This window comes from Syngnathus floridae, chromosome 20 (genome assembly GCF_059516105.1).
Source record: "Syngnathus floridae isolate MCC-2025c chromosome 20, RoL_Sflo_1.0, whole genome shotgun sequence".
NCBI classification, from domain to species: domain Eukaryota; kingdom Metazoa; phylum Chordata; class Actinopteri; order Syngnathiformes; family Syngnathidae; genus Syngnathus; species Syngnathus floridae.
The window spans coordinates 8,671,508-8,686,748 of record NC_142432.1 but is presented as its reverse complement, the minus strand read 5'-3'; the positions used below and the strand labels follow the sequence as shown (position 1 = coordinate 8,686,748).

Sequence of the window (15,241 nt, the reverse complement as noted above, 5' to 3'; positions counted from 1 at the left end):
TTCTCAATCACAATACTTAACAACCTCTTCAAATAACACTAAAAAAGTACTACCCTAATGAACATGCATTTTTGTGCCACCTGGCCACACATTCATACATTACAAATTTAGCATGAAATAAAAAGTTGCATTACAAGAGTATAATTGTAGTCAAAGTATATCAAAATACAAGTTTGTGCCACTTTAATCATGTTTTGAAAACCAATAGTCAATACTGTCTGTATAAATGTAATTTTTCTGCCACCTGGCCACATATTCATACGTTACAAATTTAGAACGAAATAAAAAAGTTGCATTACAAGAGTACAATTGCAGTCAAAGTATATCAAAATACAAGTTTGCGCCACTTTAATCATGTTTTAAAAACCAATAGTCAATACTGTTTTTGAACAAAGGAAAAATTCATAAATGACAGAATGTAACAGCTAACCACGTCAGGCTAAAAACTAGCACTAGTGAAGACAAAATAGCAGAGAGGACAAGCCACTTAAATGAACAGGGTGCCCTCAAGCTTTGAAGTCCATGACCCATCCTTGGCATCATCTCAAAATCTGTTTCTCCTCTGTACCACTTTGACTGGGGAACCAGTGATTGTCAAGAGGATGAGGCTTTTCGAGACACCCTTGTTTTCTTAAGCTTTTCACACCTTGCCGTCTCACCCTCCAAAGAGGACAACTCAGATATCTTTTGGAGAAAAGAGTGGGAGGCTCCCACCATGGGGTCAGGGTATGAATAACCTACATGAAAATGGGCAGTAGTAGAGAGGAGAAGGTGTTAAAATGGCTTCCCGTATGTCAATCCACAATAAAGACCTCATCTGACATGCTTACTCACCCTTCAGATGGTCTTTAGCAGAGAGGAGATTGTAGGCTGGATAATTGACTTTGGCCCTGCAGAGGAGGAAATTTAGAGCGGAAAGGTATGAGTGCTATAGCCTAACTCGACTGTATACAGAGTGTTATTAATCAATTTATTTTAGAATACCACTCCCACACTCAAATACCCGCGGTACTTGCAGGTCTGCACAGGAAAGGTGCTCATGCCTCTAAGGACTATTGTAGGTGGCAAAAAGGCAGACGGGCTACCGTTAAGTTTGTATCGCTCAGATAATCTGCAGGGAACAAACAAAAGAGAAGGATCAAAAAGGGGTGCAAATAGTTAGTGTATACACCACTTTTTTACAGCTGCTCTTGTTCTTTACAGAGCACTATAACTTATGTTGCCACAAAATTGCTTAACAGCAAACCTCAAGGTTAAGGGCCTCCAAGCATGGCCACCTGGATGCGTCTTGGAGAGGCCAAAGAGCTGCTCATCCTGTTGGGGCTGTCCATGGTTGTCCCCAAACGAAGGGAGTAAACTTGTGTTCTCTAGCACGCCATCTAAAATAACGTTATTTTTTCAGATGGTGTCCTAATAGCCGAACAGACGTCACTGACGCGAGACTGCTATTCATTATGATACATTACGACCACCTAGAGGTGGAACTAACGAATTACACCAAAGCAACTTCTGGTCTGCAGTCTCAATTCAAAAACGGAAAGTTGATGATAAATGGTCATTTTTCGACAAGTCGGAAAACCACGGATAAAAGGATGATGAATTTTAGATGCGAAATAAGTGGCTTAGCCAAATTGGACATCTCTGAATTCCTACGTTATGAATGAACGGCTAACTAGCTGCCGTTTAGCACAGAAGCTACGTTCGCGTGTATATGGCAACGTCGTTAACTAACTATTCAAAGGTTGAGCCGATGAAAACGTCCGAATCTGTCGTGTGAAAGGTAGTCGTCTCAAAGTGGCTGCCATCATCAATCTGTCGAGCGCCTGAGTCTGACAACCGCCTGAAGTGGGCCCATGATGGTCGCAATTTGAGCGTCCCCTTGCAAGAAAAGTTTCTGAAGACGGCAGCGATGCTTCCAGATGCAACGTCATGTTGCACACTCAAGAGTAGTTAACTGTACACTATCCCTTCGTGTTCTTGGAAAGTGACTCACGGGTATATACTAGATCGCCTTCACTACACCCAACGTTATACGCACCGTCACCATGGCAACATCGTTCTTAAACGACCCACCGCTTGCAGCCTCCAGTTCATTGTGACAATCTGCATAAACAAATGGAATACCAAGTGCTCGCCGACCATTTTATTCCACATGCAGTGTCAAAAAAAATTACAAAGCTCTCTAAAAGACTGACTGGCTGTTAGAAGTATTGAGTACAAAAAAAAATCTTTATTTCTGTTGATGTGGTGGGGAATAAGGTTAATTGCCCGTAATGCTAATTCAAAACAGTGGGAACAAAGTAGTCAAACTTTTTGGGGTTTTATTGAACATTGAGTCTTGAACAAATCTGAAAAGAAACACAAAAATGGGTCAGTTCAAGTAGCATATATGTGGAAGTGCTTTGGTGTCTTCAGAGGTAAATGTGGTTTCAGACAAAATTGGCTTATCTTTAGCTTTTTTTCACCATCGTCGATAAGACGGGAAAAGAATATTGCATCATTAACCACATCCAATGAGACAACTTGAAAGCGGGCACTAATCTTTTGCAACAAAACTTACTATTTAATTCATCCTCCTGATCATTCGGTTTATCTGGTCCTCCCTGTTGCCAGCGTCACCTCCCTCCACAAAGTGGGTGGTCTTCTTATTCATGCCACCACGAGGCGATGACAGCTTGAATGGCCACAGAAAGTTGTTGGCCGACTTAAAGTTCTTGCCAACGGTGTATATCTCGTGGATGAGGTCCTCCACGCAGATTATTCCATATTTGCCTGCAGGTGAACATTTAAGCATGTTAAATTGCGCAAACAGCAAAAAGGTGCCACTTGAACAGTGATAAACATTCTGAAGGTGGTTTCAGACACAACTGGCTAAATTTGAATTTTCTTTCACCATTGTCGATAAGCCGAGGAAAGAAGGGGTGTGCATCATCAACCATGGCCGTTTAATCCACACACAGACTGAACTGCGTGTGGGAATCCATTCAAACTGAGGCATATGTCTAAGTGTGTGCATTACCAAGATTCCCCTTGACCAAAGCGTTGTCCGTGAGGGCGATGCGCTGTTTCCTGATCTTTCCGAAGCCACGTTTATAGATGAGCTCACGCACAGATTTCAGGTTGGGGTATCTGTGATGTTTCAAAATGCCAAGTTATTCACTCCTCAATTATTTAAACTTGAGACAGATTTTTTTTTTTTACTTTAAATATCAATGTGGTTTCAGACAAGACTGGCTTTCATTTCAGGAACCAGTCGAAATAAACTCACCCCCAAGCAATGTAAGGCTCTGCTATCCTGAGCATGTTGATGGAAGCCTTATTAAGTTTAACAAACACACCGTTGAAGATTTGACGGAGACGCAGCAACTGCAGAACTTTGCGGACCTTTGGGCTCACGCCATTGATGCTACAAAAAATTATCCATTCAGTTAGCAGATGTACTGGTACGGAATCATTTGAATAATTAAAAGCATTTTGTGTGGTTTCAGAACAAATTTGGCTTAATGTCAGGATTGTATCATCATAGTCGATAAGTCGGGGAAAGACCCATACATCATTAACCACAATTGTTATGCTAATCTTAAGAGACGAGTAAAGTTGCAAAAATAAAACAATTCTTCTGCTCAGACCTTCACTCACCCTCGAATCCTGATGACAAATGCCAATTTGGGCTCAGCCGGCACATAATAGTTACCAACTTTACGAGCCGTTCGTGAAAGGCGGATCTCACGCCTGTACATCTGCCTGTACTCCTTGTGGTACTGCTCGGCCCTCTTAAAGATGACCTTTCTTTCAGCTTTGCGGGCCTATGACAACAATCAGGTTTATTTCATGCTAAGTGGCACAAAAAGCAAAATAGGTGCAGTTTGAACAGTAATTAACATTCTGAAGGTGGTTTCAGACACAACTTGCTAGTTTGAATTGTTTTTACTCATTGTCGATAAGCCGAGGAAAGAAGGGGTGTGCATCATCAACCATGACCGTTTAATCCACACACAGATTGAACAGCGTGTGAATAAAATCCGTGTCAGAATTATCTGGCGTGATCAGAGCCATTTACAGGGATGAGAACGGCAAATGAAAAAAAAACCCACTGAAAAGTAGCCGGGGTCTGGGGTCCGCATGCCCCACTGGGGTGGCCGAAGGACCCCGGGCCCTGTGAGTTGCAAGATGACGCTGCTCTCAAGCCCATCTGAAGCAGTTCCTGATCCCGTACTACTTACCCCCCCCCCCCCCCCCCCCATATAAAAACACTTTTCTCAACGGATCCACACGATTCACGAAAATGATATTCCCGACGGAAAAAAACACGGAAATCTGCGGAAGATTCTCATCCCTGCATTTACCTTTTTCTCTGTAAGCATTCGCTTGATGCGAGCGGCCTTGCTGGCGGCGTAAGCCTGTCGTCTCTTCAAAAGGCTCTCAGGGACAGACGGGACTTTTTTTCTATGATAAAAAAAAAAAAAAAATCACAATTTATAATGAGATTGGATATGGAAACTGGAGGTGCTCAGGAAAAACGTCGGAAAGACGGCCATGTTTTCATTACGCATTATCTAAAAGCTTAAACAAGTACGACACGTTGACTAAAATTATTATTCACCGAGTAAATGCAGTGGTACGTATAACTTTTTCAACATCCAATTGAATTGTTTCTCACTAACACTTCTGCAACATATCGTATGCAACTTCAAAGACAAACCATATTGTAGTCTGGCCACGGTGTAAAACGTCTCGCAAAAGGCGATCAAATGCATTAATCTTCCACGATACAAACATGGAAACGCTGTACACAAATTCAACAGTGCCGCGAAAGATTAAAAATCGGTACGATATGTATTTTAAGGCAAGATTCCTTAAGATTGGATTTTAAGAGAGACACTCACTCCTTGTCCGCCATGGCGTCCACCGAGAAAGAGAAATCTCACGATGCGCATGCGCAGTTTGAGAATTTCAGGACCCCAAAAAATGTTCTCTCAGCTGCCTGAGTAATAATAAGGTAGTACCCAATACCGTACGGTCGATCTAAAAATTTTGATTCTAAATGGAACATCGACGCATAATTTGGACTAAATCGTTTTTTTTTTTTGTTTAACTATGCGGTGGTTTCATGCGTTCCGCTTATTCAACTCATTCAATTAACAAATGTTGTAACACCAAGTAAACTACTATAATTATATTAATTTGTCATAGTAAATTGTTACGATAACGTAACATACTTTTTATATAATATATATATATATATTCAAGATTTCAAGAAAGAAAGAAAGAAAGAAAGAAAGAAAGAAAGAAAGAAAGAAAGAAAGAAAGAAAGAAAGAAAGAAAGAAAGAAAGAAAGAAAGAAAGAAAGAAAGAAAGAAAGAAAGAAAGAAAGAAAGAAAGAAACGCAAGCCACATCTGGCAGCTTTACAATCGTTATCCGCAGCATGGCGCTCTTGTATTATTTTACGGGCATATACTGAGTGGAGAGCGTTTGGAGGTGTTTTCAACAATTTTAAGATTATGCAAATTCGAAGCCCTGATCGTCCGATTCTAAGAGAATTGTTTCCACTATATACATCTATAGCTCTGCCAACATACTAGAAATATTTTGTTCAAGATGCTATTTAGCTTAAACAAACTCGTGCTCTTTAAAGAGAATATATGCAGGGCGACCGACATTGGGCTACATGCCTTCACTTAGAGTATTTGGTTTTCAAGTAACTGTGTGAATAAAATTTGTGTTTGGAGTCCTGATACACCCACCACACGCATAGGGCCAAGAAGCGTGCATGCTGCAATCCGTTGCACAATTTAAAAAGTTGAAAGAGGATGGAGGACTTTGAACGTGCTCCAGGTGCTTCACTTATCTGGTAATGCGGGCACGTTTGTCTAGTCCCGGCCACACCCTGCAGCTCTCGTTAAATAATAATGACAGTGGTGTACGCAGACAGTTGGAATAATGTGGCGTTTCCCCTTATGAGGTGATCGATCCACTTTCACGCTGCGCGATACGCAATGAACCAATTAGCGGATGTCAACCACTACCGGGATTCGATAATAGTACTAAGAGAGAAATGTTTACAAAAAGTATGTGAACTAGATTTTCTTGTCTGAGACGTATGATAACAGAATAACCATGGTAGGTAGATAAATAAACAGATAGATAAGAGTGGTGACGGCATTACTTATCAATATATATATATATATATATTTCCAAAAGTCATGTGATTACTGTTGAGTCAAAGATTCATTGTAACTGGCGCTCAAAGGCTGAGTCCGATTGGGTCCGGTGTTGATGGGAGGACCGAATAAATAGCGAGCCCAGATGCGCTTCGGGATGAGACGAAGCAGAGAAAGCGAGCAGGAAGCCTCTAAGTGTGCTGCTTGTGCGCTCAAAGTGAACACCCATTGTAACTTTTAATTTAACTTGTAGGCTTCTCTCCGCTTCTTTGGCACTTTACCCTGCTAATACTTCGCGTTTCCCATTATCGCCAAGGTCCGTGAAGTAGTCGCCGTCTTGTCGTCTCCGGTTTACGTAAAGAGTGGTCAACCTTGCGCTCGCTTCCTCGTTTATTTTTGTTTTGTTTACTTAACTGTCCAACATGATGATGATCATCGCGGAGTTCTTCGTGGTCATCCTGAAGGTGCTCTGGGCTTTCGTAACGGCCGGGGCAAAGTGGGTGGTGCGGCCCAAGGAGAAGAGAGTGGCCGGACAGGTGTGCGTTATCACCGGGGCTGGAAGTGGCCTCGGGCGGCTCTTCGCCAAGGAGTTCGCCCGGCGGAGAGCCATCCTGGTGCTGTGGGACATTAACAGCCAAAGCAACGAAGAGACGGCAGAGATGGTGCGGCAGATTTACCACGAAGTGGACACGCCGACCTCCAAAGATGGTGGGTAGCGTGGCGTTTTTTAATGCCGGTATTTATTTGATACATAATGTATTTGATTTATTCTTAGCAGAAATGAGAAATGGTGTTAAGTCACGTGACCTTCGCAATCTCTTCTGCATTTGCACTGGAAAACGTGTACTACATGCATTGCACGCTGAAATGCGTTGTGTAATCTTAACTCGCCCGACATTCCACTACTTTGATGATGTATTCTGTGAATTGCGTACGACGCCTACAACTGTATATTGCGACGTGCGGATTCAAGTTGAAGGCCAAACAATCCTAATTGTACACCTCCACACTAGATGGCATGCCCATCTCTTGTCACTAAAATTCATTCAAGTAAAACAATTGTTCAATAAATTGCTATATTTTGAGCCACAAAAAGACTATACTATATCCAGCAATTAAAATAGTACATTTTGCATATATTTGCTAATTAATGTTCATGCACTGGAAATTTAAGAAACACTAAAAGGACTAATTTACCAATCCTGCCACAAAAACCTGTGTGCAACTTTTTTACAGCGACTACTTTAGGCGGCGTTGAAGAAATGCCCTCATTCCAGCCCCAGGTGTACACATACGTCTGCGACGTGGGCAAGCGCGAGAGCGTGTACTCCACAGCTGAGAAGGTGCGTCGAGAGGTGGGCGAGGTGGACATACTCATCAACAACGCCGGTGTGGTGTCAGGCCACCACCTCCTGGAATGCCCCGATGAACTGATCGAGCGCACCATGGTGGTCAACTGCCATGCACACTTTTGGGTGAGGTGATACACGCAAGCAAAAATAATTATTGTAGCCATAATAATAAAACCCACGATGATTTCCATTTTGACATGCATGCCAACAATTAATCTCATCCCTCACGCGGGCCGGGCTAAAGAATTAAATTTGCGTTGGTACTTGTATGATAACAAGGAATGGTTGTTTCTGCATTTTTAGAATGCCACCAGAGGGAAATTAAATCACAGACTTGTTCTTGTCTCAGGCGGCTTCAGTCGGAGATTATGACTTGCTATTCATTCCATGTGCTGTAAAATTATATATTTTGTAAAAATAATGAATTTAAATTTTTTCAACTATCAATGCCAGCGACTCTCAAAAAAATGCTCTCACAGTAGTTGGCACTTAGGATGTAGCTGCTTGGTCACTCGCGTAGATCACAGGGCTCAAATGCACATTTTTCCAAAGGCCATTAAATCTGTGAGCAAAACATGTCAATTGGATTTCAAGTACAAATACACAAAAGTGCCTGCGTGTGTGTGCACTCCTGATGAAAGAAGGTCTTAATGAATGGAGACAACCCGAGTTGAGGATGTGGTTCATTAAAAACACAAGCGGCTTTAATGGAGCTCAGACGACAGCAGCATCCCTTCCTACGTCAACACATTATGGCCACGTGCTGCATGCAAATGTAATCAAATCCAACTTCTGTAAATGAAAATATCCTGACTAGAAATTCATTCAATGTGCTTTCAAATTTGGACGCTTCAAGGTTGACATAGTATGTTACCCTATTTGTGTCTAAACATATGGTGAGGGGTCCCACAAAATCATGACAGCGAGTTTACAACTTGGTCATCACCTAAAAGGCACCCCTGGGTGAAAGAGTAGCTAAGCCAACCTGATTTAGGATGCAGGAAATTTCCTTTTACGAGCAAAGTCGTCAAGCCAAGATGCTGATAATAATTTTTTATTTATTTTTTTGGTCTCTCAGGGGAGACGCAATATTTGTTTCGATACTTGTCACACCGCGTTGCAAAAAGGATGGGATGTGTAGGTAGAGGGGCGGGGGAGTCAGGGGGGGGGGCAGCTCAGACTCTTGCCGAATCCGTGCCTGAGAATGCTTTCAGTTGTCCAGATAGCGATCGGTAATGTCAGCTGTGTTGGCCGTTATTATTTGAGACGGTTCACACTTTGGACTAAGTGGAAGCCCTCCTCGCCATCTCGAGATGGTTATTTTTGCTAACTGTACGCCCTAAGTGTTGTGGCGGGAAAAGAGCAGGGCCAAGGAGGCAGCACCGGGCCACGGGGTGGGTGAGATGAGAGGCTAATGGTAAGCTGCTATTGACCCACTTTATCTGACAATTGGTTTCTTGTCTGCGGATCCGCTTGACGAGATGCCAGGCGACAGGAGCCAAGTTCTGCGGACCGCATTCCTGCTGTACCCAGAGAATGGATGCAGCCAGGCAGAAGGGTCCTATTTGACTGCTTTTATATATCCGGTGGGGGGGGGGGTCCTCAGGCACCTGTGTAAAACCAAACGTGGCTACTCTACTTGATACCTGCTCATGAATTTGCAGATGGCCAAACTCATTCATTTAAAACATTGAAGTGGTGAATGGGAGTTGGAACTGTCAGCTAGTTAATCAAATTCCGTGATCTGCCGTCGGTCGGATCTCCTGCTTCGTCCCGTTGTCCCTGGAGAAGTCAGCTTAATTAAGAGACCATCTGGCCCGATATTTTGTTCATATTCGTATCAGCGAGGCACTAATGCGGCCTGACATCCCAGGTGCAGGAAGCTTTTGTGCAGGACCCCCAGTGCTTCCCCTCGCCACAATTAGGTGGAGCGGTGGGGCAGGGGCCCACTCCACGTAGGCCTGTGTCAGCGGGTAATTTAGCGGAACGCCGAGGCCCAATTACGGCCTGCTCTGATGTAAGACACGAGCCCCCCGGTCGCCTTCACACATTTTGTGTCCGATAGGTCAGCAGGGGTCACGGCCGCATGCCGGGAGCTGCCATAGAGAGGCGGGACGGCCGTTTTTAGACAGGGGATGAGCCTACAGCTACCGTATACGGCTTTTGCGATTTCATACTCCAATATCGGCGGGTCTGGAACGTATCCTCTGTAATTAGCGGGAGTTCGCTGAATTTTACAGAAAGTGTTCGCAATGTTGGCTCGCGTCGGGGAATCTCCTGCCAAAGCGATCCATCCCCTGGTTTCTGAACGTTTACAGTGGGAGTGAGAAAGTTTGGCTCAAGTCGCATCAGGACATATCTTAAGTTAATGCTTCATTTGCACGCAACATCCTCCCTCATCTGCCGCCATTCTGGCTCGCTCGCAACCCCCCTCCCCGGTGTTTCGATTAGCAGCTTTAAATTTATATCTTGGAAAAGTGCAGATGTCTGGAGGCCAATCCAAAGCGCTTTTACCTGGCCAGAGCGCCATCCAAAACGGTTAAGTCCTCCTTTTTTATTGCTTCCAAGTTTCATTACCTGCCAAAAAAAATGAACAAAGACGCCCGCAGATCCTCTGACGCAGCTTTAACAAGGCCTTCCCTCCCCCACGCAAGTGTGCTGCTATCTGGTACCACACTCCCTCTGGTTCTGTTTACAGAGAAGGTGCATTTTTCCCGCAAGACTCCCCCTACCATAAAACTGTAACTTTTTATAAGAAGCCAGACTTACTGGAAATGTAGTACAGTCAAACCTCGGTTTTCGACCACAATCCGTTCCAAAAGGCGGTTCGAGAAGCTAATCGGTCGAATTCCGTATCTCTTTTTTCCTTTACAAGTAATGGAAACAATTTGAATCCGTTCCAAGACAAAAAAAAGGCCTTTTTTAAGCATTTTTTCCATTTGCGCATTTTTGTCCGATCCAGCAACTGCAGCACAAACATAGCGCATCGCCGACCGCGCAACTGCACCGCGCTGATAGCATTAGTGTGACAGAGCCGTCGCTGAAATTTAGAAAATATTTTTAAAGTCCTGATGTACTTTCCAAAATTTATGTCGACTTAAGTGTGCAGGGAGCTTAATTTTGTCCGATCGCGCAACGCGCTGGTCGCATTATTATGACTGAGCCGTCGCTGAAATTTAGAAAATATTTTTAAAGTCCTGATGTACTTTCCAAAATTTAAGTGGACCTCAGTGCGCAGGGAGCTTAAGTCCGATCGCGCAACCGCAGCGCGCCGGGCGCTCACTGTCGCATTGCTTTAAGAGCGTCTTTGTGTTTTAGGATGGCTTTACTGCTCCCACTTGCTTTCTTTGGAGGCATGATTAGGGGTTAATACAATTCTCAAAGTAACGAAGATACAATAACAACGGAGTCAGTCAGCATCCGGGCCGTGCGGTCGGGTTTTCTCGGGTCCTTTCGGCTCATCTCGCGGTGTTCGACCTCCGAATTTTGTTCGACAACCGAAGCAAAAAAAGTCTGGAATTTTTGTTTGAATTCCGATTTGTTCGAGAACCGGGACGTTCGAAAACCGAGGTTTAACTGTAGTATGCATTTTTGTCTAGTGGATTGATCCTCTTCATGCAAAACTAGCAAACTAGGATAAATCTATTTCTATTCTAATGATCAGATTTTTACTTTGCAGCAAACCTCAAGTAGAAAGCAAAGGGCCTGCTATAATTATTGTTGCTGGCTACAATGATGCAGCATGGCACCCAACAAAAGGCCCTCTGGTTGTTTTTCGGACACCCTGCCGGGAGAATGATTGGTCAGTTACCATGATGTGTCACACCTGCTGATTGGCTCCTGTTGGGTGCCCAGGATGGAAGTTAGGCCCCTCAGGGTTGATCCATAACCTAATCATTTGCTTGCCCTCATGTGCACACAGCAAAACTGCATTACAGTTTGCGTGCCTGCATTTCTTCTCATGACCACTGGGGGGGCGAGAACATGAATTCAAAGAAAAGCCTTGTGATCTTTCTCTGGGGGTGAAATTAGCATAAGCCGTACCAATAATGAATCCATATTTAAATTTTAAATATAGATTGTTTCATTGAATTATGGGCTTTAAGTTGGGTCGGCTGACTTTAATCATGAATCGTGTTGAGTTTTGTGATTGGCGCTGTCGCCAGCTCTTTAGTGGCCGTCTCAACAATGCTCATGAGAGATTTGTGTGGGAAAAGATCACACACATCAAAGTACATACCTGCTTGTCCAGTGAATACCTGAAGGGAGGGGCGCAGGAGGTGGGCTGGCACCTCCCATCTTTTCTTTTCACACCTGCCAAAAATAAACTTTCACATTCCACTCTTTATTTCAATTCATTTTTATGCCTCTTATGAATTCAGATGCCTCTTTGTGCGTAACCATGGAGAAGTGTGAATACAATAAAAGGGCGATCAAAGGGCTTTGGCACAAGTGAACTTACTTTATTTTCCGCTGTCCTCTGTGATCACCCCCCTCCCCCTCCTCCTCTCCTCACCCGCAGACCACCAAGGCGTTTCTCCCCAAGATGCTGGAGCTGAACCATGGCCACATTGTGACGGTTGCCAGCTCCTTGGGTTTGTTCAGCACAGCTGGAGTGGAGGTCAGTATCACAACACAGCACATGCACATTCATGGTTCCCACCATCCTCAAAAACCCCAAAACAAAACACAATGCTTTTAACGCTAAATCTAAGATGACGCTGATCCCCCCCCCCCCTTAAATTATGGGACACGGATGAGCATTAGGGAGCCTCTTATAGATTGCTTCTGGAGCGAGGGGGGGTGGCTCCAGAATGAGCTGACAACTCCCGAAGCGACGGAGACATCTTCATCGCGACTCCAGCCTTTTTATATCATAGTGAAAACCTCCAACCACCTAAAAAACATGACATTAAGAAAGAGAAATACCACTTGGAGGCTGTTGTGTGTGGGCTCAGTGCTAACCTGACAGATTTGTTTTTACCTCTCCAGGATTACTGTGCCAGTAAATTCGGCGCCATCGGCTTCCACGAGTCGCTGAGCCACGAACTGAAGGCCTCGGAGAAGGACGGTATCAACATGACGCTGGTGTGTCCTTACCTGGTAGACACGGGCATGTTCAAAGGCTGCAGAATAAGGCAAGTCTTTTTGTATTTGCAAGGCTTTTTTTTTTTCTTTCTTTTTGGTGCACCTGGCAAGAGTTTGCGCTCACTGATTTTCACCCAATAAAAATGGCTAACGAATAGCATTTGATCTTCAAAGTCACGGTCAGACTCGCCTCTTTTGTGCCTCGTTGTTGCCGACAGAGAGAGCGTGACACTTTCCCAGGGGAGCCTTGCCAGTTGATGCACCTGGCTCAATAAGCTCTGCCCCCCACCCCCCTCACTCAGCAGGGAATGAACTTACTAATGAAATAAAGAGCATACTGTACATGTTAAGCAATCTAGGTTTGGGGGCGGTTAACCTTTGACCTTCTCCACTCAGGAAGGAGATCGAACCCTTTCTGCCTCCCTTGAAGCCCGAATTCTGCGTCAAGCAGGCCATGCGCGCCATTCTCACCGACCAGCCCATGATCTGCACGCCTCGCATCGTCTACATGGTCAACTTCATGAAAAGGTGAGCCCAGCCCCGTCCCCTTCGTCACCGCAATAAAAGTCAGTGCTGACCGCCTGTCCCACTTGTGCAGCATCCTGCCCTTCGAGGCCATCGTGTGCATGTACCGCTTCCTGGGTGCCGACAAGTGCATGTACCCTTTCCTGGCGCAGCGGAAGGAGGCCATGAACAACAACGAGGCCAAGAACGGGATCTAGGGGGCGCCGTCCGCGACACGAACAAGGGGCGGTGCGCATAAGCCTACGAGCACGAGGAGATGACCACTGGGGGGGGGGGGGGGGGGGTTATGGCGGCAAAGCAGAAAGACTGAATCTAGACTGGTGCACTTGCATTGAGCAAATGCCAAGGTTTACCATATTGTTTCTCTGGGACAAAGAAAGCTGTGTACTACACAATGGATTTATTTGTTTTGGTGCGTGTGTTTTTTTTTTTTTTTTTAAAAAGATACATCTATATACTGTCACTAGTTTTGAAGCGGTATCCAATAATTAACTATTTAGTCACCAGCCTTATCTAGTGTCATTGTGGAAATATACTGTATGTTACTGTACAGACAGTAAAAACAACAAACTTTTCTTTCTTCACTTTTCTTTTTGTAGACCTGCACTGTAATTTTTTTAAGCTTTCTCTACACTGCCTACTCACGTTAAGTCAGACATGTTTAAAAGGAGCCCCCCTTCTTCAATCCGCACAATCAGCTCTCAAATGGAGAATGTATATGTTCATGGTGTAGTTGTATCTGTTACTTGGTGACCGCTGGTGGGAAATGTTAAAAGATTTTTTTATTTTCTTTCTTCACCCCTTAAAAAAAAAAAAAAAAAAAAGGTAACACTGTGCTGTCAATTTGTCCCGTTGAAAATGTGTTGTAAATGTCGGTAGTAGCAAAGTAACCCAAATGACCGTCTCCCTATACTGTGTGTCATGTATGGAGATTTGCAATATGGGGACGACACGGTTTTAAAAGACATTCCTGTAGGTGTCATTCCTTCAGTCATGGCGACGAGCCTTGGTTCTCTACCTCTTTGTTATTTTTGGCTTTTTTTTTTATTTTGTTTGACATTATGACCTATTTTTTTTGTTGTAGTTTTCTGAAGACTGCTCCATAGCAAATCAAACTGTGGTTCCGATGTTTAGTGTCTCTACCTAACTTAAATTAATAAAGTGATTTAGATTATTACAACGTGGTGTTTCGGGTCTTCCTTCTACATTACAAATTGTAGGACGGGCTGGCGTGCTTCCTCCGAACGGGGTGACTCACCCGTCAAGAAAACTTCCTTCTTCTTGGTTTCCCTTTGTTGAAGTGTTCTCTCCCCGCCCGTGTTGGACACCGACTGAGTCAACCTTGGGTGTCGGCCTCGCGGGGCATGAGTTGGCTTTTGTGAGGAAACACAATAGGAAATGATCAGGTTGACAAAATCACTGGCTCAGATGAGCTAAGCAAAATAAAATTAAGTATCTGTGTACGATGAAGAACCACTCACCTTGAGCTCCGATCAACATCACTGGACGAGGGGAATGCTTGAAATGAATTCTAATGAGAGAACCACTGGAGAACTGGTCAATATATTATTATCAACATATTTTGTACAGGGTCAACCCTTAGGGGCAGAATTGTTTTTTTCTGTGGGCATCTGTTGGATTCCTCTCATTCTTACATCCTGCCGGCACTAATTAAAAGGCCTTAGAGAGGCTCGATGACATAAGTATATGTATATATATATAAATCGATGTTTCCAACATTTGGTATTGCTCTGCTGCCACATTGATATTCTTTCTATTCTAAACATGGAGGTTCACTTCCTATCCTGGCTCTTCTGAGCCAGGCGATTTATCTGGGACCTCAAGATGACCTAAAGCAGCTCTGCCAGTGTATGATCAAGCTTCTGGAATAGAGATGTGCCACTAATGCGTGTGAACAGCCTTGGCGCTACTCAATGGCTAGCAGATGTAGCTGCCAGCTGAGTCCATTAGTCAGCGTGGCTGAATTAAGAACACCCCCCCCCCCTGCTTCTCCATCTGGCGGAGAAGGAACGGCAGAGGGCGGCACAGGTGCCACGCCAGGAAACAGGTGACGGAAATGCACAGGTTATGCATATATGCCATCGGAGATCAAT

At 44.2% G+C, this 15,241-nt stretch overlaps 3 protein-coding genes and 2 non-coding genes across 6 annotated transcripts; 1 reads left to right on the top strand and 4 right to left on the bottom strand.

Annotated features, from left to right (window-relative positions):
• Positions 1 to 166: 166 nt before the first annotated feature.
• On the bottom strand, positions 167 to 2,146 carry c20h8orf89 (chromosome 20 C8orf89 homolog). Its single transcript, XM_088363916.1, has 5 exons — positions 1,733 to 2,146; positions 1,247 to 1,379; positions 1,004 to 1,111; positions 835 to 890; positions 167 to 737 (listed from the first exon to the last, which is right to left on the bottom strand). Exons 1-5 carry the CDS (start codon positions 1,929 to 1,931, stop codon positions 595 to 597), a joined length of 639 nt encoding a protein of 212 aa, XP_088220042.1. The 5' UTR covers positions 1,932 to 2,146; the 3' UTR covers positions 167 to 594.
• Positions 2,147 to 2,304: 158 nt separating this feature from the next.
• Positions 2,305 to 4,998, bottom strand: rpl7 (ribosomal protein L7). Its single transcript, XM_088363915.1, has 7 exons — positions 4,887 to 4,998; positions 4,347 to 4,446; positions 3,640 to 3,806; positions 3,269 to 3,406; positions 3,020 to 3,129; positions 2,561 to 2,772; positions 2,305 to 2,348 (listed from the first exon to the last, which is right to left on the bottom strand). Exons 1-6 carry the CDS (start codon positions 4,898 to 4,900, stop codon positions 2,564 to 2,566), a joined length of 738 nt encoding a protein of 245 aa, XP_088220041.1. The 5' UTR covers positions 4,901 to 4,998; the 3' UTR covers positions 2,305 to 2,348; positions 2,561 to 2,563.
• On the bottom strand, positions 2,421 to 2,511 carry LOC148381219 (small nucleolar SNORD12/SNORD106). The gene has a single exon (XR_015854740.1). It is a non-coding gene; the product is annotated as a small nucleolar SNORD12/SNORD106 (small nucleolar RNA).
• Positions 2,849 to 2,939, bottom strand: LOC148381218 (small nucleolar SNORD12/SNORD106). Its single transcript, XR_015854741.1, has one exon. It is a non-coding gene; the product is annotated as a small nucleolar SNORD12/SNORD106 (small nucleolar RNA).
• Positions 4,999 to 6,274: 1,276 nt separating the features above from the next.
• On the top strand, positions 6,275 to 14,307 carry rdh10a (retinol dehydrogenase 10a). Of its 2 annotated transcripts, none has more exons than XM_088363914.1 (6): positions 6,275 to 6,870; positions 7,399 to 7,637; positions 12,037 to 12,135; positions 12,507 to 12,656; positions 13,003 to 13,130; positions 13,201 to 14,307. In XM_088363914.1, the coding sequence occupies exons 1-6, from the start codon at positions 6,585 to 6,587 to the stop codon at positions 13,322 to 13,324; spliced, it is 1,026 nt and encodes a 341-aa protein (XP_088220040.1). In that variant the 5' UTR covers positions 6,275 to 6,584; the 3' UTR covers positions 13,325 to 14,307. The 2 variants fall into 2 exon arrangements, with proteins under 2 accessions (XP_088220040.1, XP_088220039.1); XM_088363913.1 differs by having other exon boundaries at positions 6,279 to 6,870; positions 12,507 to 12,652; positions 12,999 to 13,130.
• Positions 14,308 to 15,241: the final 934 nt, after the last annotated feature.

Bases quoted from the DNA above. Each gene is read 5' to 3' on its own strand.
- c20h8orf89 (XM_088363916.1), bottom strand. From the start codon at position 1,931: ATGACGTTGCATCTGGAAGCATCGCTGCCGTCTTCAGAAACTTTTCTT. The intron at 1,112-1,246 runs GTTTGCTGTTAA...TGTTCCCTGCAG, and splicing joins TGGAGGCCCTTAACCTTGAG to ATTATCTGAGCGATACAAAC. The intron at 891-1,003 runs GTATTTGAGTGT...CCTCCTCTGCAG, and splicing joins CAGACCTGCAAGTACCGCGG to GGCCAAAGTCAATTATCCAG.
- rdh10a (XM_088363914.1), top strand. From the start codon at position 6,585: ATGATGATGATCATCGCGGAGTTCTTCGTGGTCATCCTGAAGGTGCTC. The intron at 6,871-7,398 runs GTGGGTAGCGTG...ACTTTTTTACAG, and splicing joins CACGCCGACCTCCAAAGATG to CGACTACTTTAGGCGGCGTT. The intron at 7,638-12,036 runs GTGAGGTGATAC...CCTCACCCGCAG, and splicing joins ACTGCCATGCACACTTTTGG to ACCACCAAGGCGTTTCTCCC.
- rpl7 (XM_088363915.1), bottom strand. The intron at 3,407-3,639 runs GTGAGTGAAGGT...AATTTTTTGTAG, and splicing joins TTTGTCATCAGGATTCGAGG to CATCAATGGCGTGAGCCCAA. The intron at 2,773-3,019 runs GTAATGCACACA...GTTCACCTGCAG, and splicing joins TTTGGTCAAGGGGAATCTTG to GCAAATATGGAATAATCTGC.